The sequence below is a fragment of the Chrysemys picta genome, chromosome 3 (genome assembly GCF_011386835.1).
Source record: "Chrysemys picta bellii isolate R12L10 chromosome 3, ASM1138683v2, whole genome shotgun sequence".
Lineage (NCBI taxonomy): Eukaryota > Metazoa > Chordata > Testudines > Emydidae > Chrysemys > Chrysemys picta.
In genome coordinates, this window is record NC_088793.1 from 88,635,526 (window position 1) to 88,662,934 (window position 27,409).

General features: G+C 42.2%; 1 protein-coding gene across 23 annotated transcripts in view; it reads right to left on the reverse strand.

Moving 5' to 3' along the window:
* Positions 1–5,692: 5,692 nt before the first annotated feature.
* The window catches only part of HS3ST5 (heparan sulfate-glucosamine 3-sulfotransferase 5), a 263,407-nt gene continuing 241,690 nt past the window's right edge, over positions 5,693–27,409 (reverse strand). For all 23 annotated transcript variants that reach the window (XM_065588333.1, XM_065588339.1, XM_065588336.1 and 20 more), the window contains 2 exons: positions 11,858–11,996; positions 5,693–7,461 (listed from right to left, as the gene is read on the reverse strand). In XM_065588333.1, the coding sequence (XP_065444405.1) occupies positions 6,531–7,461; positions 11,858–11,964 (1,038 nt within the window). In that variant the 5' untranslated portion in view covers positions 11,965–11,996 and the 3' untranslated portion in view covers positions 5,693–6,530. The remainder of the gene's footprint in view (positions 7,462–11,857; positions 11,997–27,409) is intronic.

The following is a 27,409-nucleotide window of genomic DNA, read 5'->3' on the forward strand; positions in this document are numbered from 1 at the left end:
TGGATTGTTTTTTGAAGATGAAGTTACAGGCACTGTTATGGCTCGTCCCACCCGTTGTGACACTTCTATCTCCTTTTTCATATACTGAAGTTGTTGCACATTAATTCTTATATTTCTCCAAGGGCTAGGGATAGAGATGGTACCTTCACAGTTCAATGAAGGGGAAAGTCTCTCATCATTAGAAAATCAGTCAAGGAATTGAATGTCAAGAGTTTCATACATTAAAACACAGTTCTTTGCAATTAAGGCCTGAAATAAGATGTGTGTAAGTCTCTGTCACTTTTAATTTTGCTTATTTAATCAGCTTTAGGAATAAAATGAAAAGATTTGAAGTTTTATTGTTTTACTGTTATGTAATCTGATATTCCATACTGGGTTTCTAGGACCTGATCCAAATCTAGATATTTTAGACGTTGCCTGAATCTTGATTGATATCTATGCACCATTCATACAGGTGTTAGCAACAGGCCATCGGACACACTGACCAGTGTTGGGTGCATGTATTTTTAAAACATGGACTCAATAAAATATAAAGCCATTCAACTGGCAAAAAATATTGCTCTATTCCACGGCATCAGGATCTGAACCCACAACGCAAGCAGAAAGTCTGGCTATTTAAACTACTGCCTCCTTTGTTGTCTCAGAGGGTGTACATTTCAAAGAAAGCTTTGGTCATCTGGAGAAAATTTTCATTAAAACAAAATTAAATAGAATTAATTGATAAAATGAAACTGAGCTTGACATTATGACAACTCTCTGTCCTAAAGTCATGCCACTGGGCCAACTTTAGCAGGGGCCTCTGAACACCAGGTGATCTTACTTACCATATGTTAAGCAGAGTGCAGCAGATGGATGTTGGAAGTTCTGCCTTTCCCGCATTTTTTCTTGCTCTGTTCAATCTAACCCTTAGGAAAAAGGCAGGTACCCAGACTGATAACATGTGCATGTTCTCTAAAGGGTTTACTTTTATGAGTGTAATATTGCAGAAGGTCATAGAAGGTTTCCGCCTATAAAAAATAAATACACTCAGCAATGATTGGTACTTCCTAAAGCTGGTTGCAAATGCTTGTCTGAAAGGGTCATGATATTGATCAGAATTCAGGCAACATACAAAACAGCAAGATGTTGATCAGGTTATAGAAATGCAGAATGATTTATAATACGGATAGAATTTCTATGCAAAGGAAAAATCTAACAATAGCTAGCAATAATAGTTAGGGACTCCCATTGCAATGTCTACCTTAACATTTAATAACATGCTTGGATCTTCAGTAGCATCATGAAGTTCATTATATGACCCCCTGAGACACATTACTCCTGTAGCAGCTATTTTATATAATGATTTCATTCTATTTTCTCCATTATGAAGCAGGTCTCCCTACACTGACTCCTAATATTTTAGGGTATAACAGTGAAAATGTGTAATTTTTCTGCTATAAAAAGAACACCGTTGTTGCAGTCACAACAGCAGCTTGACTTGACTTTACAGTCAGAACTTTCCTGGTGCATAGTTCTTACTGCAGAACTAGCTTCCAAGCCCATTTGCAAGAAACAGAAGAAAAAATGTGGTATTCAGCCAGCTGAAGTCTATTTTGCATGCATGAAGTATGACAGCATAATTGGACTAGGACCATGAACTCATTTTACATTGACCACTGAACACACAGCCATCAGAACATAACTTTCAGTCATTGCTGGCCTGGGCTGGCTTTGAATGAGTGACAGAGAAGAAAAAGACACTGTAGCCCACTACCCAGTCCATGAGCCAGTCCTTCTCCTTTAAATAAACAATCAAAAGGCTAAAAACTACTTGTGCTACTACAGTGCAGTTATAAAAGAAGCTCTTAAAAGTCAGGGGCAGGGCCTGTAGTAGTAAAAACAACTCTACAAGGCCCAAGCTTAGGTGAATTTAAATTCTAAATGTAATTTAAAAATTACATCTTTTGTTATAACTAGCTTCATTGAGAGCCCAATTGAAGCCCCTTTCCCTTTATACATTGACCCTAAACACACTCTTTATTAAAGAAGATAAAAACAGACACATTCCAATTATTTTATATTCATGCTTCCATTTATCAACATGCTTAGCCAGCAGAGACAGTTGGGTCAGTCAGTTCCATTCAGAGTGTTGCAGTTTGAAGGGCTAAAGATGCTGCTAGAGTCTTTGAGAGGAAGAAACCACCATCTTGGGAAGGAACTAACCAAGCAGAGCTCGCCTTAGCATTTTTGAGTGGGTTGTGAAAAAAGCTTCACCTTGCTAAAAAACAGGTCCTGTTCATGATTAGCACACCACAATATTCAACACTGGTTTTGGGGAGAGTGACTGAGATGATTCTTCGGGGACACAACCCAAACTCAATTGGCTCATTTCACATGCAAATTGTTTGTGAGCTGATGTAGTGGCTCGTTAGTGCCTCCAAACTCTAGCTGTAGAAGCCCAGCTGCCTACCCCTCACTGTCTTGGCAATCAGTTTAAATCAGTTTTTACTAGTTAACATTTGCATGGCTACTTTCACAAGGAAAAGGGACAGAAATATATTATATTTTAAAAATGAAAGCTGCAGTTCATCTGTACAGAACTCAGAATCTGACTCTGTTAACAAGAGACCTCCTCCAGCTCATCAGAGCTATGGGAAAGTTCAAGACAGGGCAATAATTTGTGAGATTGTCATTGTCAAAAGATGGGTTCTTGGTACTCATTGCTCCAATGGAGAAGCTGGGGTCTTGCCCTTTTTCAAGGCAGTATTGACAATACACTCCAATAACGGATCCAAGACTCACTGGCATTAATAAGCCAAGCAGATATATGACAGCTGGCACAACTCCCAGCCCTTCCAAAACAACAGTGCATGACCCCAGCAAAAACTCACACAACGTGGGACTTTGTTTTTGTTCTCTCTAACTCTCAGCTTTGCTACCACCGAGACAAACCACTCAAATCTGAGCAATCTTGCCTGTGAACTAATTTGATATATTGATCTGGGTGTGGGATTTAGGCACCCAAGTTTGAAAATTGGGTATATAGAATCAATTTAAAATGTTTGGGTACAGGTGAGTGGACTCACAGTCTTACAATTCACAAACTTTCTGGGCCCTAAAACTGAACTCCTAAACACAGGAAAATTTAAGAATAAAATTGTGTAGACTACAAAAATTTGGGGAGAAAAAGCCCAAACCTCCAACCAATGTTTTTAGAGGAGCCTTGCACTTTTCCTACTTGAGCCTCAGTACCTTTGGGTGTTCAGGATGATAGAAAGATGACTCATTATCAATTGTCAATATCAACCAGGTAAATTCGAGGCCCCTAGACTTGTACTGAGGATAGAGAGAGGGGGAGAGGCACAAGGGCCTCCTGAAGATTTATTTTAGTAATGATTATCAGACCATGATCGACAACTTAGACATACCTATCATTCAGTTGAAAAGGGTGCAGCAGCCCAAGCTAAACATGAATGGCATGTCTTCAGTCTGGTGAGTTTAGAGACTGTTTTTGCATCCCCCCCACCACCCAAAAGATAGTGCAAATGTGTAATGTTAAATGACTCAATGCACTCAAAGTGTTAAAATGTTTAATTTACACTTTCAGACAGGGATACGTACATAGTTAAAGTCTATTTTTATGTTGCAAATTGTTTTGCTGGGTAGAATCAACAGGAGCGGGGACAATCTTGTTAAAAGTGCACAACTACATTAGAAGTTTTAATCTGAATTTTTGTTTTATGGATTGTTTAGCCTTCAATTTTACAGCCTTTTAGAAAATATGAACTATACAGTTTCTCTAGGGGACTCCAGTGCAGTGAGTTAGCAGCTGCAGCTTCATTTAACTGTACATCACGTTGCAATCATAAGCTACAACAAAAAGCGCTCTTTCCAGGATGAACACTCATGATCAATTTGAATAGAAATGATTCACCCAGAACTTTGGGAACAGATCGAAGTGGCCAAAATGAATTATTCACACCTTGGTCCTGAAGAGGTAAATACCATAAGGTCAGAGCTGCTCAAACCAGTTATGAATATTTCAGCACAATCTTCAATTAAAATAGGGGTTTGAGTTATGGATTTTTTTTTTTAAAAGAACGAGTTCTGCTGTTTTACTTTTAACCAGCCAATACCAACAATTCAGTTGTGTTAATGTTCTCAGCTGGGCTTTGGGTGCCCTACTATTTCATGCTCCTTTGGACATCACAGCCCTCATCCATGTATGCTCTTTTGAACCAGTTTTGCCCAAGAACTTGTTCTAGATTTGTAAATGAGGGGCCTGATCCAAAGCTCATTGAAGTTAAGTGTCTTAGTAGCCCAAGGTAAGTAGCCAACCCTGTCTGTGAGCTTCCTGGGGAATGCAGCCACAAGAATGCTCTGTATTTCAAGAGTGTATTTCCTGTTCAGAGGAGGCCATGTAGGACTAGTTTGGGGGTGACACAGCTGCTTCATTACATGATCATCCCAGTGCTTCAGCAGAGCAGTAATTCCCAGGCACAAACGGATCTCTTCTCTTTGCCTTTTTGCATCAGGGCAACAGCAACCTGCCTCCTGACTAGGCCAGGCCAATGAGCAGCCCCCATACGAGGCCTTCTGGGACCTGCTTGCACCTCTAAAAAGGCCTTGTAAATTTTAAAATGGATAGAGCATTATGTATCTAATCTGCTGGATTGTTTACATACCCCTAATTCTGCTTCAGTACCTGGGCAAGTGAGATAGTTCATTAGATAAAGCCTTGAGTGCTTTTGCTGTTTAAACCTTGCACCCATCCAGCCTTCTCAGAAGACTGCCCAATCAGCTTGGGAAGAAAGTGTATGTTGTTTACAACACTAGCGCATATGATTAAAGGTATGGTGAGACAGTTAGCAATCGCTCACAGAAGACTTAAAAATCACTTGTTTAGAAAACTGATTCATTCACATCACTGAGCAGGATAAACAGCCCATGGGGAAAACTTTAGCTTATTATGAACTGAGCTACCAAATACACCACTGCCGGAACTCACAAGATTTTAATACTCTGGATACCTTCCAAAATAGCTGTCCCTATACATCGTTCACACAATGGTTCTAAAAAGCTCTCTTTAAAAAAAATACTATTTTAATTGCCTTTGTTTTTCTTATAAATGCTTAAGAGCACTATAGTGTATATATAATATGAAGATAGCCAATTCAGAGCTAATTTTCCTTCATTTCCTGAATGAACACTTGAGCTATATGTTTATGTGAGCGGTAGCAGCTCTATGGCTTGTTTGTTTCTAGGCAAACCTATATATTTTCACTTAAAAGCAGAAATACCACAAATGTTTTCTCTGATTTCTTCTAAGCCTGTTTGTCTCTCTGTCATTTCATTTTCTAATGACTGCTTTGCTCTTCTGATATACCTGGTTATAGGCATCTTTCACCCTCATGGGCAACTGCAACTGAATTAATTATTGCAAAGCGCTGTAACTGAACAGCAATAATGTTCTTTGAGGTGTGTATTACATCAGATTTCCAGATGGGTGAGTTTTTTAATAAACTGAACTTCAACTCATATATCAGTTTTCTCAACTGTCCAGAAAATCAGGTTTACAAGTGCAAGTCACTCTCTCTCTCTCTCTCTCTCTCTCTCTCTCACACACACACACACACACACACACACACACACACACACACACATTTTTGCCTCTGGGATCACACCAATATACATCAGACAGCAAAAGGTGGAAAATAGTTGCACATATAGTAATTTTAATCCATTCCATTTTTAAATACCACAATAAATTTAATTTTCACAATAAATTAAATAGCCATATTCAGTTTACAAAATAGAATTACTTAGTGTGAAACCAGTATTTACAAACAATATACACTATATACATGTTTCTCTTTATTGACACACAAGCATAGAAGAAAAAATTATTTGATTTTTTTGACACATGATTGACATGCTACAAGTGACACTATGGTCCATACAATAAAACAATAGTGCAAACTCACCACAGGAACTTTGAACCAATGTTGTTTGTACGAGATAAGATATTCTTTTCAAATAATAAGAAAATAGTATTATTCAGTTTCACTGTAACAATTCATCATTGTATTTAAAGTGTCAGTATTCCTTTAGCAAGGTGCATACTTAATATAGCCTGAACGTTATACTTTCCAATATACCCTCACAGCTACACACAATTCCAAGGTGAATTTGCATGTTCTAAACTAACATTCTGTCTGGGTCTATAAATGTGTCACATAAGAAATTTTATTGAGCAAGAGGAACACTGACCCTTTTGCACAGTATCTGAATTTATTCCCCTAAATACTACCTTGTCCTTTATTTGTATAGCTTAAAATGATGCAACTATGTAGAGAGTAAAGTTATGTTAGTTACTACTCTGTAGAAAAATTGATCCCACCTTATATTTGGTCACACACTGCATATGTACACGTATGCATGAAAAAAAGTTAGTTTGATAGTTGTGTCTATGAAAAGTGCATATTTTTACTCTAGAAGAGACATTACTGCTTGTCTCCAGGTGCAACACATAGTGTCGTATGAAATTTAGTTTAGGGCCAGTTAAATGTCCTCCCAGTGATCTGGTAAAATTTTTGATTAAAAGGGTGAAAGAATTTGCGCAATTTGGTAATGACAGAGGAATCCACCTCTGGATGAATGCGTCCCTTGCTACCCGCCAGGCACTTGTTAAAGACAATGTTAAATCGCAAGCAGTAAAACCCTCTGGTGGCATTGAAGTATAAATTGTACTGACTTATCCTTGGAGGAAGATTTAGGAACTTCTCCACCAGCTGCAGTTCTGGCAGTGGTTCTGTAATGAGCCGATCTCCATCTACAATATGAAACTGCTCGATTGGAAAGTATTTTAACCATCTCTCCAGATGTTTTGTGTAGATGCTGGTTCTCACTGCCTTATACTTAGTGTTCACTTCGCAGGTATTAGGATCAATAGCCAGCTTCTCAAATTTGTAGTAGGTTTTATTCTTTCTTTCCTTCCCCTCCAGCACCTGAGTGTAATCAGAAATAGCTCTTGTTGTGGGTTCCCTGACAATGATCAGTAATTTGATGGATGAGTTCATTTTATAAATCCTTTCAGGTACTTCCTCTGTGATAAAATATGCAGGGCTTTTCTCAATTGTTATTTGATGAGGGTAAGAAAAAGGCATTTTTTTCCTGTACCATTCAATACCCTTGGCATAGTTCTCGTCGTTATCAAAGAAGTGAATTTCTTGAGAAGCTTTGACCACTGCAGGATGGAGGTTCAACATCTCAAGCAGTGCACGGGTGCCTCCTTTCCTCACCCCAATTATAATGGCCTTAGGGAGCTGCTGAACCAAATTGTGAAGCCGGATTTGCTCTTTAGTGGCGTTGCCCTTACGGAACTCATGGAGCAGCCCACGCTTGAACTGCAGAGCTCGGAATGGGATCTCGTCTTGGCCATGGGGTCGAAATCGACCATCAACGGGACAAATGGGCTGCAGCCTGAAATCAACAAAACAGATGAGATTTTTGTCCTGTTGTAAAGCATAATGAACATCTGTTTGCAAATTTTATTTTAATCCACCCTTTATTAAATGGGGCAGACAATCTGTGGCATTTTTAATATTCTTCCAAATTCCTATTCATCAAGCTCTTAATTGATAGCAGCATGTTCACAGCATAAGAAAAACAAATGGCCTGGGTCATATTAGCACCTGCTTTACAACTAGATATTTGACAGATCTGGGCAATGTGCTTTTAGTAGAAAATCCTGAAACAAACAAACTGATTCCAGAATTCTGATGTGTAGTACTATTTTTGGAAATAATATCTTGCCATTTAAGGTATTTATGCTTTCAAAATGCTATTAATAACCTAAGTTACGGAATAATGAGACAATTGTCAGGATTCCATGCTACAGAATCCATCATAATCCCTGAAAACACTAATGCTCAAGTTTGCACATAATAGCTATCTATATCTATAGATGAGTATTACACCCCCCCCAACCCCCATATTAAAAGAGCAATCTTAAGGTTGCAAGGTCAAGCACTGAAAAGTTAGGAAATGCCAGAATTAAGTGTGTGCGCATTATGATACAGTCATTATTTATATGTTTATATAATATTTTACACACTGCTAATAATGGAATGTGTGTGTGTGTGTGTGTGATTTACTAGGTTTTTATTAAAAAGAAAACTGAAAACGCAGAATTTCCATCATGTGGCATCAAATTGACACCCACGTGGTTCATCTGCAGAATTGGAACCTTTAGAATCACTGCAGAGACTTTTATCATTTGAAGTAATAGAGGGTCTAATAGCAGTAGTATGTTGTTATCCTCCATGTGGATCAGCACTTGAGGAAGAGACAGCACAGTTTGCCAGTAGATTTCACAGATATTTGCTGACAGCAGAGGAATAGTAAAACTCAGTAATCCTGCGTTCTATTCCAGCCTCTGTTGGGATATGTGCTCTAATGAGCAGACTCTTGTGTTTTTGCCCCAAGCTTGACTCCTTCTGTCCTGTTCCCTCCAGCCTGTTTGTGTACCAGTCTTGTCTCTTTCCCACCCTATCCAGTCCCAGTCTCTATTCATCAGGGTTCTTGTCTCAGTCTCAGTCCCAGTCCTAGTTTTCCCCTTTGGGCTCTCTGTTCAAGTCCCAATATCTCTCCCAATCTAAGTTTGACCCCCTCCACATGCTCAGTCCCCAACCTCCTTGCCCAGCCAGTCTCAGTTACTCCTCTCTCTCCTTCTCAGTCTCCCCCACATTCCCTCCCCAGATCCTTGTCCCAGTCTTCCTGCTCCCTGCTCCTTGTTCCAGACTCTTTGTCCAGCCAGTCCCAGTTGTCCCTCACACCCCAGCTCCGTGTCAGATCTGTATTGCCCCCCAACCACCTGGCTCCCAGTCTCCCACCATTTCTCTCACTGGCTTCCAGTCCCAGCCTCCCTGCCCAACCAGACCTAGGCTCTCCTCTACTCCCCCCAACTCCCAGCCCCAACATCCTTGTCCAGTCAGCCCCAGTCCAAATTTCTCTTCCCCCTCGAGTCCGAGTCTCACCACACTCCTTCTCCCAATCTACTCCTTTCCCACCCCCGGTCCAGCTTTTGTTACCTCTGCATTTGAATAAGATCAGAATCATAGAAGATTAGGACCTCAGGAGGTCATCTAGTCCATCCTCCTCCATGCTGCCTGGATGCCAGTAGGTGGGCATCATTGAGTGCACAGGAAGGACAGGCTCCCTGATTTCAGGTCTGATGTCTGGCTCCACCATTGCCTTGAGCACCTGGGAGCAGCCATTACAGGGAAAATCCAGTTCTCCCTGTAGCCTAGGCTGGAGCATGCTCAAATCCTCTGTGGGGATGATTCATGCACATTCTGGTGTGCACAAGCTTGTCTCTCTCGGCTTATCTTCACTACTGGGGTAATTCCAATATATCTTTTTTGAGATGAGGCGACCACATCTGCACGCAGTATTCAAGGTGTGGGCATACCATGGATTTATATAGAGGCAATATGATATTTTCTGTCTTACCTATCCCTTTCTTGATGATTCCCAACATTCTGTTCGCTTTTTTGACTGCCGCTGCACACTGAGTGGATGATTTCAGAGAACTATCCACAATAACTCCAAAATCTCTTCCTTGAGGGGTAACAGCTAATTTAGACCCCATCATTGTATATGTATAGTTAGATTATGTTTTCCAATGTGCATTACTTTGCATTTATCAACATTAAATTTCATCTGCCCTTTTGTTGCCCAGTCACCCAGTTTTGTGAGACCCTTTTGTATCTCTTCGCAGTCTGCCTATCTTGAGTAGTTTTGTATCATCTGCAAATTTTTCCACCTCACTGTTTACCCCTTTTTCCAGATCATTTATGAATATGTTAAATAGGACTGGGCCCAGCACAGATCCCTGGGAGACACCACTATTTACCTCTCTTCATTCTGAAAACTGACCATTTATTCCTACCCTTTGTTTCCTATCTTTTAACCAGTTACCAATCCATGAAAGAACCTTCCCTCTTATCCCATGACTGCTTATTTTGCTTAAGAGCCTTTGGTGAGGGACCTTGTCAAAGGCTTTCTGAAAATCTAAATACACTATACCACTGGATCTCCTTTGTCCGCATACTTGTTGACCCCCTCAAAGAATTCAAGTAGATTGGTGAGGCATGATTTCCCTTTAGAAAAACCATGTTGACTATTTCCCAACAAATTATGTTCACCTATGTGTCTGACAATTTTGTTCTTTACGATAGTTTCAATCAATTTGACCAGTACTGAAGTGAGTCTTAGTGGCCTGTAGTTGCCAGGGTCACCTTGGGAGCCCTTCTTCAAAATTGTCATCACATTAGCTATCCTCCAGTCATTTGGTACAAAAGCTGATATAAATGATAGGTTACAAATGACAGTTAGTAGTCCTGCAATTTCACATTTGAGTTCCTTCAGACGTCTTGAGTGAATACCATCAGGTCCTGGAGACTTATTACTGTTCAGTTTATCAATTTGTTTCAAAACCTCCTCTAATGACACCTCAATTTCGGACAGTTCCTCAGATCTGTCACCCCAAAAGAATGGCTCAGGTTTGTTAATTAAATTTCATGCCTCAGGGCATAAGATAAACTCCTAAAGGAGTCAAGAAGGAATTTTTACCCCACCTACAGAATCACATAATTGGCTATCTATAGTTTTAACCTCCTCTGAAGCATCAAGCATTGGTCACAGCTGAAGGCAAGATACCAGTTTAGGGGTCTGATCCTGTGAGGCACTGAGTCCACCTGATAGCATTGAATGCCTTCCTCAATAGTGGGACTGAAGTGAATGGAAGAGGAAGGGACCTAATCACCTTGGAAGGCATCAACACCACATAGGGATGGGGCCCAGGTTGGCCAGTAGTCTGATTTGATATTGCAGTTCCCATGTTGTTCTTATGCAGTTTTACATGCTCTAGCTACTTTGAATAGAAGCGTGTCACAGTTTTACACTTCGGCCATATTTTCCCAGGGTGGGGTAAGCAGGGTCATTGGCATTGACATGTGTACACAACCCCAAGCTGTTCAGACCTAGGCCTTACCCACAGGGAACCCCAAACTCTGTTTTCAGTCATGCTTCCAAAGCTGGCATATATCAAAGCAATCCCACGTCATTCTTAGGTCTCAAAGACATTATCAGCTGTTAGGGATAGGTCTGTTACATCCCAAATAGTTTCTCAAGGGTGTGCCTGGTCAAGAGTGCCAAATACTCTCTAAATTCCTCTCTGTGGATTTTCCACTGCTCTCAAGGAAATCACTTGCAGACACAACCTCCTTGTCTGGTGCATTCAGCTCCAGAACATCATGGCTAATTAACATAGTTAAAATTCTCAAACCCCGCAGCAATCTTTCAAGTGCAATAGGATTCAAAACTCGATAAGCTACTCTGCAGGCTCATACATAATTTTAACTATCCCTGTCGCACATTAATTGCTTTTCCGTAAATTTAGAAAAGAAGATACATAAATACATCATAACTGTTTTGCTGAGACTAGAGGTCAACGCACAGATGCACACATACAAAAATGAGCTACTGTAATGACACTTGTACTGTATGCTGCTTTATTCTTCCTCTGAAAACAAGCACCAATGCACACAGAATACAAATAGACAGATAGAAATACTTTGACTTGGACAAGCAGCACCCTTCTCCCTTCTCCCACTCCCTCCCCACAAAAAGGAGGAAGAAATAATGAAAATCAATATTAAGGTGGATAGTCTTTCTATACATCAGTAGGGGAAAAAAAACCCTGGAGAACTATACATTTTAAGCAAAAGAGGAGAAAAAAAACTGTTATAATTAATAAATCCAGATCCATTTATAATTAAGACTGTGACTTATACCTGGTTGTTTAATTACTTACCTATCCAAGCTCCCAACTCTGGCAACTAGATATAGGAGACTTCCAATAGCAAGGCTGCCTAGCACAAAGAGCTTCTGTCTCAGCAACGCCTGCTGTTTGAATAGCATGGCCCTCCATCAATCTTCAGGACTTCTTCAGTCTGCAGGGACCAGAACACATAAACCACTCATCAGCAAGTGGCAATACACTGGCTAATGTTTATTAACAGGCAGGCAATCAATTCTTACAAGTGATTAAGCCTCACTTGCAAAAATCTTTTCAAGCGGCATTGGTATTAGATAAACCTTGTTTATTTTGCTCTTTTTCTGCCACTCATAATAAAGCCAAGCAACGTATCTAGGAAGTGAAACTTATTATTTAAGAGCCAGTTTAACTATGTCCACCATTACTCGGAGAGGCAGTGTCCAGTGGCTAGAACCTGGGGATTGGGAGTCAGGAAAGCAAGTCACTTCTTCTCCCTATGTATCTTGTTTCCCTTCCCACTCTTTGCTTGTCTTGTCTGTTTAGCTGGTAAACCCTTTGGGGGCACAGACTATCTCTCATTAAGTGTCTGTACACAGCCTATTACAATGGGCACCTGATCCTGATTGAAGCATCTACTGGTACATCTGCACAGCTTGTGGCAAACAGCCTCCCAACCTGGGCTGACAGACTTGGGGCAGCAAGGTTTGCACTACCACTCTTAAAATAGACAGAGCTTTGAAGTTTTGGCTCAGGCTGGAGCTCAGGCTTTGAATGCTAGGGAAGGGGGTGGGCTTCAAGCCCCAGCCTCCAGCCCAAGCAGTATGTTCAAAGTGCTGCCTATAGAGCTAAACTTAGTGTGCTGGAACAAGTCCCACTGCCCTGAGTCAGTCAGCCCAGGCTGGGAGGTTCGCTGATGTGGGCTGTGTAGACATACCTTAAGGTGCTTCTGTAATGCTAATAAATAATAATAATAATGTCTGGTAAAGATATAGGAGCAGATCATGGCTCCAAGCCTTCATTTAGCCTGTAGTACTGAATTCGTTCTTATTTATATGACAGGAGCCCCACAATAATAGTCCCAAGATCATGGCTGTATAGTGCTAGGCATGGCACAAACACAGAGTAAGAGCAAGTCCCTGTCCTGAAGAGTTTACAAAGGAAGTATTATTGTTCTCTTAGGGAAAAAAGAGATGGGGAACAACAGTACAGAGAGATTCACTGATTTGCCCAAGGTCACAGAAGAAATCTATAGCACAGATGGGAATTGAACTGAAGTTTGAGTTGCTGCCTAGTGTCGTATCCACAAAACCATCTTTCCTCTTTCCTTTTTCTTTATTATTATATTTTTTCCTAGCCTTTCAAAGTTAAAACACAAAAATGCTCCCAAAATAATGAATTTTAGATTTTAAGCAGTGCAGACAATCCATGGCTGGAGCTTAATATGTGAACAATTTAAAAGTGAGGAAAAAATATATGATATTACATCTCTGTGTAGATACATTATTACTAATTACTACTTTAATTAAATTCCTTTAATTAAGAAATAGGGAAGGGGCAAGAAATGATGATGATAATGAGAGCAAATTTCCATAGGTTTACAGTCTTAAATCCTACACTGCTGCTTTCTGAAGATAAAAGAAAGGTTTCACTATTACAGTAATTGGTTCTAAATTTCAGCTCTCAAGAAACATACACAATCCTCTCCATATGAGAATAAAACATAGTCCAAATGTCCTCCCTTGTCTAGCCACTTGGATCCCAATGGATTAGTCATGTTAAGTCATATCTGCAGGCCTTTCAGTGATTATGGAGATATGCAGGACATAGTGAAATGAAATTACAGATAACTTGGCTCCTGAACATAGATTCCATAGGGTCTCATTCTCTCAGTAATCATGTTGTCCTTAACATATATATATATAGGCTTATTGGGATTCACAATTTCTTTAAAATGTTTGTACCAGTTTTATGTGTTTGTGCAAGAGAGAGTTATAGAGGAAACGGTTGCATCCATTACCAACCAGGGTGAAATATAATGGCAGCTTACGTATTTACATTTCACACATACACCCCATTTCCCATTCCACCACTTATGAATTTCTCATAACGTTTGCAAACAAATTCATTTGGGGTGAATTTTTTTCAGCTCAGAGGTGATTTATTTTTAAAGTTTCATGAACATTTGTCCAGCCAGTTTTGAGTTTTGCATGTATTAAAACAAAAATCCCACTTCCTGCATATATTTCGATCAGAAATGCGGTGCATGCCTATCTAAAGAGTAGAATGAGTTTTGCTCATACTTGATTTGTTTTTTTGCAGATCTCCTTCAGACCAAAGGAACCAGACAAATTTGAAGGAAATTGGTTCAGTAGTCTTGAAGTTATAAGAGCTGACCTTTTTCACGCATGAGTAACAGTTTCGTCTTTTATGTTTCTTTGCTCAATCGGCAGCTTAGAAACTTGCAGGGGGAGGAGAGAACACAAGCATAACAGTCTTTGTTATTAGGTCTGTCTGCTCAGTGTACTGTAGCTTTGAATATTAGGAGCACTGTGAAGCAATCAGGCATAATATAAATTTTCAAAAACGTTGAAGGCCAAATTAAGTCCTGCTGTAACTCCCTTGACATCAGTAGAGTTAGAGCAGAGATCATTTGCCCCTTAAAGCCCTAAAACCCCTCTTCTAGCAATGCCTGAAAATGCTAACTCACATGACACCATCAGAACTTCCATTTATTTTTAAAAATAATTTCAAAGTTATTACCTTCCTCTGAATGGTGCATTGCTGTCTAATCTTTGTCTGCCTTTTGGCTCACAAATTCATTTGAACAGGAAGCACGTCTTTATTTATTAATTTTTTTAATAGTGTGAAGATCATTGTTAGTATGGAAAAAAGAATGAATAATTAATTTATAAACCTTGTCTTGTAAGTACATCAGGAAGCCCTGGATAGTGATGGTAATGAAAGCCCTTGTAGCCCCTTAAACCTCATGTGGCTCAGAAGCATAGACCAAGTAGTCTTGAGTTCTATTCTCCCTCTGCGGGTGACTAGTTCAGCAGTATGTTAGCACTTTCTGAGCCTGATTCAAAGACTACTGATGCTGACTTGAATGCAGTGAGGTTTGGATTAGACTTCTAAAACCCCCTCCATAAAATTACAGTTACACCTGAAAAAAGTACTGGGAAGTAGTTAAATAAATATCACCACCATGATTTTTACAATGGAACAAGGTTTAGAGAAGTAATTTCTTGACATCTGAAATGACTGCATCTTGGAATAACTAGTTCTAAGCATATAAAAGTTATTTGCAGTCCTATGCAACAGAGGAATGGGTTCAAGAATTAATTAGAGTTAAACCACTAAGTAATACCAACCGAAATACAATTAAGGTAAAAAAATCCTTCAGACAGGAATGTTACAAAAACTTAATATAGCAGCACTTAACTTTTGAAAGTGAAGAAATTAAAACCCTCAGATTCCATGGAAGCTGCATAATTTTAAAAGTATGCAAAAAGCAACAGAGGGTCCTGTGGCACCTTTAAGACTAACAGAAGTATTGGGAGCATAAGCTTTCGTGGGTAAGAACCTCACTTCTTCAGATGCAAGATGTCTTATGCTTATGCTCCCAATACTTCTGTTAGTCTTAAAGGTGCCACAGGACCCTCTGTTGCTTTTTACAGATTCAGACTAACACGGCTACCCCTCTGATACTTAAAGTATGCACACCCTCAACTAAAAAGAAAACAGGAAGATAAGAAAGGAGATATGGCAAAGTGGGTATTTGAACCAAAGAAGTGTCTTTCAGAATTTGTTACTGGAAGCTACAGAAAGAAGCATAAATTGTGACAATTAAAATATAAATTAGCAAGGCTCAGCAGGATCTTGAAGAGAAATCAACCGATGTCATAAAAACAACTAACAATAAGTGGGTTAAATATATCAGAAACAGGAAACCTGCAAGAAAAGTGGTGGTTCCCCCAAGAAGTAAAGGGAACAAATAAGAACTTTGTAGAGAAGTTAAATGATTTTTCTACATCAGTCTTTATCACAGAGGATGTTGGGGAAATACCTTTATAATCAAAGCCCTCCCTATCCATGTCCACCTGAAGGAGCACTCTCCCGCTGTGACCATAAAATCCCATCACAGCTACATTACAATGAGAGAATGGAACTGTTTACAACTAGAAGAGACACATGAATGTAACAGACAGAATTTCCCAGCAACTGGACCATGAGTGGGGAACTTCCTATCACAAGAGAGAACCTCAGCAGTTTCAGAACTAAATGCAAATCCCATTGCTGCAGATTAGCCTTCCTTAATAATTTTGAGGACATTAAAATCCAAGCAAACTACTCCTACCTATTGGGAATGGAAGAGAGAGATTTTGTGTTTAGTATTTAAAATCTTGTGAGGTCTTAGATATTATGTTGATGGCACAGTGTAAGGCCTTAGATAAAACTGAGCTCAAGAATTTGTGCCAAAGGCAAGTTTGAACATGACGAAATTATACTTACAGACCAAGCCCTTACCCTTCTGTATGATATTATTGCATATATTCATATAGGCTGTTATAGTATAGACATACCCATATATTTAGAGAGATATGCAGAGAGATGGATTTAATCACAATGAAATAAGCAAAGGCATTCACTGGATTTTCATGAAACAGTCATGTCACACATAAAAAGTGATATAAAATTTCAAATTATGTAATGAAAAAACATCAGCATTTTTCATGATGAAAGCATGAAAGTAATTTTACTATTATTGTTAAAGGATTTCTTTGCATCAAATTTATATATTAGCTAAAACAGATTTTTTGCACACCAGCAGAGGTCATCCGTTGACCAATAAATATCTGCCTACATATATTACAGAGACGAGGTGGGTGAGGTAATATCCTGGGACCAACACTGCACGCATATATTACAGACAGATCTTTGAATCTATTGATAGTTTAAAATGTGGTTAATAAGAAATGGAACAAAGTCCTCAATACCTTTCTCTCTCTCCTTTCACTTTCTGTGTTCTTTTAATTATAAAGACACACAGCTCCGCTAGTTGTTCACTGTGAGTAAAATTCATACACTTCAAGTAGATTGGTTTTGTGGGAGGAGCTATATGGTGGCCGGAAAGGGAAAGAATCCACTCCCCCCATATGTGCACATGCTGTAGAACAGTTTTTGATCCCCTTCATGGCCTGGGTTGGAATAGTGTCTGCAACCCCTCCTATATGAGGGTCTGTGGTCCCTGGAGACACACAATGGCAGACACACTAGCTATGGCCTGCCCCTCCCTTGGCGTACTCTAAACACCCACTTTGTGCTGAGTGGCTGGTAAGCAGATCTAGTATGGAATCAAACTAAGCAGCAAGTGTAGCATTCTCCACAGGTGCCCATGTCTGAGCAATTAAACTACAGCAACATTACTGAAGCTGGTGAATTGCATTAACAGAGAACTACTACACATATGATGAGTAGTAACAGTATTTTTCATCAAAGGGCAGTTGATAAGAACATAAGAACGGCCATACTGGGTCAGAACAATGGTCCATCTAGCCCAGTATCTTGTCTTCTGACAGTGGCCAGATGCATCAGTGGGAATGAACAGAATAGACCAATTATTGAGTGATCCATCCCCTGTTGTCCACTCCCAGCTTCTGGCAGTCAGAGGTTTAGGGACACCCAGAGCATGGGGTTGCATCCCTGACTATTTTGGCTAATAGTCATTGATGGACCTAGCCTCCATGAACATCATTCATCAATATATTAGGAGTGATGTAAGCAAGACATGAAAAATAATTTTTCCACTCTACTCAACACCTATAAGGCCTCAGCTGGAGTACTGTGTCCAGTTCTGAGCACCACACTTCAGGAAAGATGTGGACAAACTGGAAAAAGTCCAGAGGAGAACCACAAAATGATTAAAGTCCAGAGAACATGGCCTATGAGGAAAGACTGAAAAAATATGGTTTAGTCTGGACAACAGAAAACTGTATGTAAAAAGTTTTACAAAGAGGAGGTTGATTAAATCTCTTTATTCACTGAGGACAGGACAAGAAGTAATGGGCTTAAATTGCAGAAATGGAGATTTAGGTTAGACATTAGGAAAAACTTCCTAATTGTAAGGATAGTTAAATGCTGGAACAAATTACCTACAGAAGTTGTGGAATCTCCATCACTGGAGATTTTTAAGAACAGGTTAGGTAAACACCTAGGAGTCTGGTGGCACCTTAAAGACTAACAGATTTATTTGGGCATAAGCTTTCATGGGTAAAAACCTTACTTCTTCAGATGCACAGAGTGAAAGTTACAGATGCAGGCATTATATACTGACACATGGAGAGCAGGGAGTTACTTCGCAAGTGAAGAACCAGTGTTGACAGGGCCAATTCAATCAGGGTGGATGTAGTCCACTCCCAATAATAGATGAGGAGGTGTCAATTCCAGGAGAGGAAAAGCTGCTTCTGTAGTGAGCCAGCCACTCCCAGTCCCTATTCAAGCCCAGATTAATGGTGTTGAATTTGCAAATGAATTTTAGTTCTGCTGTTTCTCTTTGAAGTCTGTTTCTGAAGTTTTTTTGTTCAATGATAGTGACTTTTAAATCTGTAATAGAATGACCAGGGAGATTGAAGTGTTCACTTACTGGCTTATGTATGTTACCATTCCTGATGTCCGATTTGTGTCCATTTATTCTTTTGCGGAGGGACTGTCCGGTTTGGCCAATGTACATGGCAGAGGGGCATTGCTGGCACATGATGGCATATATAACATTAGTGGATGTGCAGGTGAATGAGCCCTTGATGGTGTGGCTGATGTGGTTGGGTGCTCTGATGGTGTCGCCAGAGTAGATATGGGGACAGAATAGGCAACGAGGTTTGCTACAGGGATTGGTTCCTGGGCAGGTGTTTCTGTGGTGTGGTGTGTAGTTGCTGGTGAGTATTTGCTTCAGGTTGGGGGGTTGTCTGTAAGCGAGGACTGGCCTGCCTCCCAAGGTCTGTGAGAGTGAGGGATCATTTTCCAGGATAGGTTGTAGATTGTGGATAATGCGCTGGAGAGGTTTTAGCTGGGGGCTGTATGTGATGGCCAGTGGTGTTCTGTTATTGTCCTTGTTGGGCCTGTACTGTAGTAGGTGATTTCTGGGTACACGTCTTGCTCTGTCAATCTGTTTCCTCACTTCCCCAGGTGGGTACTGTAGTTTTACGAATGCTTGATAAAGATCTTATAGGTGTTTGTCTCTGTCTGAGGGGTTGTAGCAAATTCGGTTGTATCTTAGGGCTTGGCTGTAGACAATGGATCTTGTGATGTGTCTTGGATGGATGCTGGAGGCATGTAGGTATGTATAGCGGTCAGTAGGTTTCCGGTATAGGGTGGTGTTTATGTGACCATCACTTATTTGCACTGTAGTGTCCAGGAAGTGGATCTCTTGTGTGGACTGGTCCAGGCTGAGGTTGATGGTGGGGTGGAAATTGTTGAAGTCCAGGTGGAATTCTTCAAGGGCCTCCTTTCCGTGGGTCCATATGATGAAGATGTCATCAATGTAGCGCAAGTAGAGGAGGGGCACTAGGGGACGAGTGATGGACTAGGAAATAATTAGTCCTCCCTGAGTGCAGGGGATTGGAGTAGATAACCTGTCATGCTCCCTTCCAGTCCTTCTTTTGTATGATTCTTTGTTGATAGTTACTTCATGAATGGTTTCAATAGGGACTACTTGCTGAATAAGGTACTACTTAGTGTGATTAAAGGTGTCAGAACATAGCACCTCATTAGCAATTTTTGAAATTAAAAAAATAGTTTTCTCCCATTGCTTTGAACAATGTGCATAGATAACTGCTCTAAAATTATTTTTTTCTGTCAAAGCTGCCTATCCCTGAATAATATTTTCATATCTGAAATAAGACTTCTTTGCTGAAACTTAGATGCTCTTCTATTAATTAAATCTTTGGAAAATATTTAAACTAACCACCCTCTTAGCTATTTTGAAGATGGTGAAACCCATTTTATCTAAATAAGGAGAGAGCTTGGCATTCACTGGAATTCAAAATATTAAAAGCAGTTAGAAGCATTGATGTAGAAACCATCAGCAAAGAGCCATTCATGCTGGAAATATGTTTTGCCAGTAGACTACACTCCCAGTTGAAATTTACAAGTAGATTTTCCCTGTGCTGCTTTTTCAATGTGTAAAAATTCCAGGCTATGGGAGTATTTATTTATTTATTTACACAGACTCATGCATGTGGAAGCATGCTGCACAAAAGAAGGTTGGTAAATCTGACACTGTCTTTGCAACCTAATCTCAGACCTTGTTTACACTGGGCTTTTTGCAGTGGCATAGCTACAGTAATGTAGCTGTACTGTTGAGAACCCCTGTTGTAGATGTACTGCAACAGTATAAAAATTGACTTGCACTGGTGTGGCTTTACCCCAGTTTTTAAACCAAGGTAAGTCACATTGGTACAAGCCACTTTTTTGGAGCAGTGCAGCAAGTTGGGGTTTGCATCGGTGCATTTATATCAGTGTAGCTGCCCTGTGCAAAAAACCCAGTGCAGACAAGTCTTTACCGTGCTCTTCTTGAAATCTTATCCTTCCTTGGCTTGACTCTGTCCTCTCCTGGCTCTCCTCCTACCTCTCTAACTGCACCTTCAGCATGTCCTTTGGAGGATCCTCCTCATACTCCTTCAGCTTCCTGTAGGAGTTCCCCTCCCCTTGGTTTCCTTCTGCTCTTCCTCTTATCTTTATTCTTTACACCTTATCTTTGGGTAATCTCACCCACAAGCACAAATTTAACTATCATCTGTATGTTGACGACTCACAGACCTACCTCTGTACTCCAGCCTTGTCTCCTGTCCAAACTAAAATCTCAGCCTGTCTCTCTGACATCTCCTCATGGATGTCTAGCCATCAGCTCAAACTCAACATGGTTAAAACAGAGTTCTTAATCTCACTCCACCTCGCCTGCTTTCTTGACTACTATGGACAACACCACCATGCTGTCTGTCACTCAGACCCATAACCTGTGCTTCATCTTCAACTTGGACCTCCATCTAGGTTCTCATATCCAGGCTATGTTTAAATCTTGCTGTTCCTTTCTACATAACATCTCTAAGACATAGCCTTTCCTATCCAGATCCAGACAGCTAAAACTCTCATCCCTGCTCTCATCATCTCGTATCTCAATTACTACAGCATCCTGTTCTCTGGCCTTGACAAATGTAATCTTGCATCTCATATCCATTTAGAATGCTTCTGCAAAGATAATTCTACTAGCCCATCGTTTTGACCATGTCACCCTTCCTTGCATTGCCCCCTTCTCTATGTTATCAAACATAAACTCCTTGTCTTCTTTTTCAAGGCTCTTCATGGCCTATCTCCATCCAGCCTATCATCTCTCATTCACTTTCAAGATGACAACACTTGCTTCCCATTTGCCAATGATGCCAACCTTCGTCGTCCACTTGTTAAATTTTCAAACAAGAATCTTTGTGTTTTCTCCCATGCTGCACCTCACACTTGGAAGGAGCTACCTGTAAGCATTTGCAAATCTACCTCGTTACCCACCTTCAGATCCCTCCTTCAAACTGTCTTATGCAGTGATGCCTACAAAAAAGTTGAGAGTGGCGAGGCTGTTGCTATGCTGATACCACCGCCTATCCTGCTGACCAATGTTGTCTCGCTCCTTCCTTGTGTTCCCCCATCTATCTGTATCCATCTGTTGTCTCGTGTCTTATATTTAGATTGTAAGTTCTTTGGGGGCAGGGACCATTTGTTTGTTCTGTGTCTATCCTGCACCGAGTATAATGGGACTGGGGCTCCAAGGCACTACAATGATGAGGAAGTGGCCTCTTTTTTGTCAACACAAACCAGTAAATACTTCTGCTCAGTCAGGGTGGATTTGAAGTGTGGAATCAGCTTTAACCTGCACATAATCATTCAGAATGACTCTTTCACTGCTCACATGGTGCATTTAAAGAAATATATCTGCAAAACATGGAAAAATGAAGGCATGACAAGGCAAATAAGATATTTCTGTCTATAAATAACTTGCTCACTCACTTACACACTTTTTTTTTTGCAGACAAATATAATTATTTCTCCAGGCTAACTGTGTTTTTCCCTCATTAAAAATTATAAACGAGCAAAACACAGGAAATAAAATATCACCTATGGATCAGACAAATAAAAACAGCATGTGACAAGACATGTTCACCCTGCTCGTGCAGGGATGGGCAAAGTTAGGCTGGGATTTTCATTGGTGCCAGGGGATTTAGATGCCCAATTCCCATTGAAATTCAGTGGGAGTTGGGCACTTAACTCTCTTAGGTTGCACTGACAATCCCAACCTTAATATCCTTGTACCAAATTAGCTTGTTATGCACAGGGGGATGTGATCAACAGACCAAGATGGGCAGTACTTCTATTGCCACTGCTCCCAGGGGTTTCTTCTGGGAAGACCAGCTTTAAGGGCTTAATCCACAACCTAATGAACTGAATAAGCTTTGGGTAATAGTGCTTATGCAGAGGGCCCGCCATAGGATCCCTGGTAATTCCTGACCACAACCCTTCTCCAGCTAATGCCAGCCATTTTTGAGGGATTTTATTTCTCTGTTAAGTGAAAATTTCAAAGCAACTTTAGCTATGGAAACAACGAGGAGTGCGGAGTCCATTTAGCTATGGTGTTGTCACCAACCCCTCCATAGAGAACAAGAGGCGCCAACTTTCTGGTTTTCCCGGAGGTGATCAACCCCTGCTCTGCCCCGGGCTCTGCACCCACTGCACTCCTTCCCCCAAGGCCTCACCCCACATGTTCCTGCCTGATTCTGCCTCGTCCCCTGAGCACACCCCGCCCTCCCTCTGCCTATTCCTATCCCCGCTCCTCTCCCCACCCCCAGCGCTTCCTGCATACTGCTGAACAGCTGATCACGGGTGGATGGGAGGCTCTGAGGGGGAGGGGGAGGAGCTGATTGGCAGGACTCACCATCAGGTGGGAGGCACTGGGGGGGGGAGAAGCTGATTGCTGAGCACCCACTATTTTTTTCCCATGGGTGCTCCAGCTCCAGAGTACCCATGAAGTCGGTGCCTATGGAGAAGACCTCTTCAGAGCGCTATTTGAAACTCAAAGATCTGTGACATTCTGTGGTGTATAAGCAGGGCCGGCTCTAGCTTTTTTGCTGCCCCAAGCAGCAAAAAAAAGCGCCGTTCCCCCGAGCCCCCACGAGCCCCCCAGCCGAGCACCACGCCGCCCCCCCAGCCGAGCGCCGCCAGAACCCCCCTCAGAGCACCGCCCCCCCTGCGCCACCGCCCCGCCGAGCGCCGGAGGCCACACCCCCCCCGCGCCGAGCGCCACCGGAACACCCCCCCCAACGAGCGCCGCATGCCGGAGCCCGCCCCCCCGTGCCAAGCGCCGCCAGAACCCGCCCCCCCCGAGCGCCGAGCCCCGCTGAGTGCCGCGCAGCGCCGCCGGAGCCCGCCCCCGCCCCCCGCCGAGCGCCGCCGGAACCCCCCCCCCCACGCCGCCAGAGCCCGCCCCCCCGCCGACTGCCGCGCCGCCGGAGCGCCCCCCCCCGCGGAATGCCGCGCCGCGCTCCCCCCGCCGCCCCTTACCAGGTGCCGCCCCAAGCATGTGCTTGGGTGCCTGGTGCCTGGAGCCGGCCCTGTGTATAAGCTCTGAAAGCCAGGAACACACTTATTCACTGGGCCAGACTGTTCAAGTGACAGCTCTCAGGCCCCATGCAAGAGGAAAACAAGAGGGGGAGAGGGGGAGCTCATCTCTGCAGCTTGGTGTTACCGAACTGCATGGTGCCCGAGAGCTCTTACAAATGAGCTCTCTGTTCCCTGAGCAGTACTCCTTCCCATTCTTGAGCCATTTGTTGTTCTCCCATTGTGGTAGAGCAGGCTGCCAAAGTTACTACAGCCTTGGGCTTTATCATCTCTCTTACACGGCTCCAGCTTGGAGGAGAGACAGATGTGCTCCTGCGCCTGTGTTAAATGAAAAAGTGAACAAACCTGTTGGCAACAGAGGCCAGAAGGGGTAATTTCTTCTGCTCCTGATCAACTGTGATAGTGGGAGCCACACTTAAAAAACCATTAGGGGATGTACCCCCACTGGAAGAAAGCATCCTTCTCCTGTCATCAGCATGTGACACCTTTAAATTAACTGGACCTGATTCGTCTCTGACACCAGTTTTACATTGATTACAATGGCGTTACTCCCAATTGATGCTGGTGGAATTAAGAGAATTGCTAGCTTGTGACACAACTTGATTTACACAGCGATTTGTTATATTTAATTTCTTCAGCTCAGTTTAGTTCCTTCATCCTCTTTCCTGCTGACAGTTGCCACTGTGGTATACGATACCATGCTCAATGGTCATCAAACACAAGATGCATGAGTGAGCAGTGAGCCAGTTAAAAGAAAAAGACAGAGTGGCTCTAGTTGTAAAACTCATATAATTTATGCAGGAACTTGGAATAACCTTGGAGCTATGCAGTCTGTGTTTGCAGTGGACATCAGTCAAGTTATCCATCTGGTCTGGCTTTGTCTGCTCCTGGCTCATGTGCATTTCAGAACCCAAATCCTAGTTCCTTTTGGGCTTATGGGATGGCCTTAGTAATGATTATGTTGTAAGAGAGAGGAGTGTGGATGAAAATCGGAATCAACACAACATTAATTAAAAGTTTAATTTTCATTGGCTTTGAGCTACATGCAGACATCTTTATATAATACTCATTTCCAAATAGACACTTATACTTTCAGTAAATATGGAATAAAAGCACAACCCTAAATCCTTAATTAGGGCCAAATCCTGTTTCCCCTGAAAAAGTAGATTTGTGCAAGGGTTCTAGATATGTGGTGTTTAGATACCATGATGCTCAATACCCTGTACATGTCTCAACAGATGGAAGAGCTGGTCTAGAAATGATAAAAGAACATTCACAAATAATTTATTTGCCAGTTGAGGGGGGAAAAGAATTGTGAATTATTTATCAGGTCAATATTATTCAACCATCAATAGAGCTGGGAGAATAATTTATCAGTTTACTTGTGAATAATTTATTCATCATTTGATGACAGCGGGGGGAGGGCTGGAAATTAATGAAATAAACTATATTCAGTCAGAGACAGCTAAACAGGGCACCAACACAGGAGCTGAGGACATGGAATTCTCTCCCCAACTTGGGGGCAGGCTGTGGAGCAACAAACGGAGCAGCTGTTTTTCAGCTTCTACTATAGCTTATGGTTAGTACAGTAGCATCCATTCCTTTTGTCCCAGCATGTGAGGGTTTGGGTCAATGGATCTATGTAGCTGTTAGGAACTTATGTGGCCACACCACCTCTTCCAGTTCCCCCATTACCTATGCAAGGTTGGCACCTGAGCCAACACCCATTTAAGTGAATAGCAGGACTCACTGATTTCAGTGTCATTGCATCAGGTCTCTAGAGCATGCTAGCACATAGCCGTATTCCGCAGAACACTGTAGTTACAGAGGCCCCGTGCAGCTTCCCAGGGAACAACTAGACAGCATTTTGGAGCAAGGTTCCCAGGTTGACAGACTTGCTCACGCTAGCGCTGTAAAAATAGCTGTATGGACACGGCTTTGAAGTTGTGGCTCAGGCTGGAACTCAGGCTTCGGAAGCCAACCCCTCTTCCTAGGCAAGAGCCCAAGCTCCAGCCTGAGCCGCAGCTTCAAAGCGCTGTCTATACAGATATTTTTTGAGCCCTAGCACAAGCCCCGCTAGCCTGAGTCTGTCGACCTGGGCTGGGGGCCTCGTTCCAATTGCTATCTAGATGTACACTCAGTGTCTTAACATCTTTTGTCAGGGGCCTACCCTGCAGCAGAGTCAGACCTGATCTACACGACACATTTAGATGGATATAAGGCAGCTACATCAACCTAATTATGTCAGTGTCTACACTACAGCCTGGTCCAGCCGATGTAAGTGCCCTACTACAGCGACATAATAACCCCATCTCCACGAGAGGCCTAGGGCTTGTGTCGGTGTAGTTAGGGTGAGGCAGTGTCTGTGCAGACACTGCATTACTTGCTGTGGCTGTTGGCTGTCTTGTCAATTTCAGGGCTCCATGCTGGAATCCTGAAATTGACAAGAAAGCTGGGCAGCTAGAGCCTGCCTGTCCCCAGCTTCCTGCTCCCAGCCAGGCTGCACCTGCCTGGCTCCCAACTCAGGGAGGCAAGAAGCCCACCCAGGTGGCTGCTTCCTTCTCCCAGCAGGGAGGCGAGAAGCCTGGATGGCTGCCCTCCCCCCACTCCTGGGAGCAGCAAGCTGAGCCTAGCTGAGAGCCCTGGCTCTCAGCCCCCCCACACTGCCCCTCTTTAGTCGGTGGAAGTGTTCCTGGTGAGGACACGCACCGCCAAGAGAAGGAGAGTAGTGTGGACATCAGCCACGGCAGTAATTACAGCAGGGGTTGTAAGTCGACCTAACATAGGTAGACTTAAATCTATAGTGTAGACATGCCCTCAGTGTGCCAACAGCCCACTGAGTGCAGTTGGCCCTGATAGAAGCAGTTCTGTGGGCCTACACCACCTGCTTGATTGCAGAAGTCAGCAGGCTGATAGTAGAAGCAGCAGTTGAGAGACTTCTCAATACACTCCGGCTTTACAGCTGTGCATGGTCCTGTCTCTGCCTACACCATCGCCAGCCTTGCCCCACCCTGTAACTGCTCCTGCTCCAGCCCCCAGCTTCTTCCTAATTTCTGACTCCCACCTTCGAACCGCCACTACACCTTCTGACTGTGAGTCCAGTTTAGCCTTCAGCTTAGGCTTTGGTTTCTGACACCAAGCTATGATCCTTGGTTTGCTCCTGGACACATCTGGATTCAGCTCTAATTGATAGCTGGAATCTTGCTCCAACCAGTACATCAAACCACCCATGACTCAGTCGCCAACACTTCAGTCAGAGAATCCTAGGAAAATAGGGCTGGAAGTGACCTCAAGAGTTCATCTAGTTCACCCCCCGTGCTGAGTCAGAATCAAATACACGTAGATTATCCCTGACAGGTGTTTGTCTAACCTGTTCTTAAAAACCTTCAATGACCGGGATTCCACAACCTCCCTTGGTATCCTATTCCAGTGTTTAACTACCCTTGCAGTTAGAAAGTTTTTCTCCTGATAGCTAACCTAAATCTCCCTTTCTGCAAATTGAGCCCATTACTTCTTGTCCTACCTTCAGTGGACATGGAGAACAATTAATCACCATCCTCTTTATAACAGTTCTTAACATATTTGAAGACTGTTATCAGTTCCCCACTCCTGTTAATAAACCACAGAATGACATTTTCTTTTCTTTTTTTTGCAACTGTATCACACTGTTGATTCACATTCATTTTGTGATCCATTATAACCCCCAGATACAGTACTCCTGTCTAGCCAGTTACTACCCATTTTATATTTGTGCATTTGATTTTTCATCCCTAAATGCAGTGCTTTGCTCTTGTCTTTGTTGAATTTAATCTTACGGATTTCAGACCTTCTCCAATTTATCAGGATCACCTTGAATTCTACTCCTGTCCTCCAGTACAGCTGAGCTGAAGTTGGTCACTGCATTTTGGGTCTTAGATACCCATGAAAAGTGGG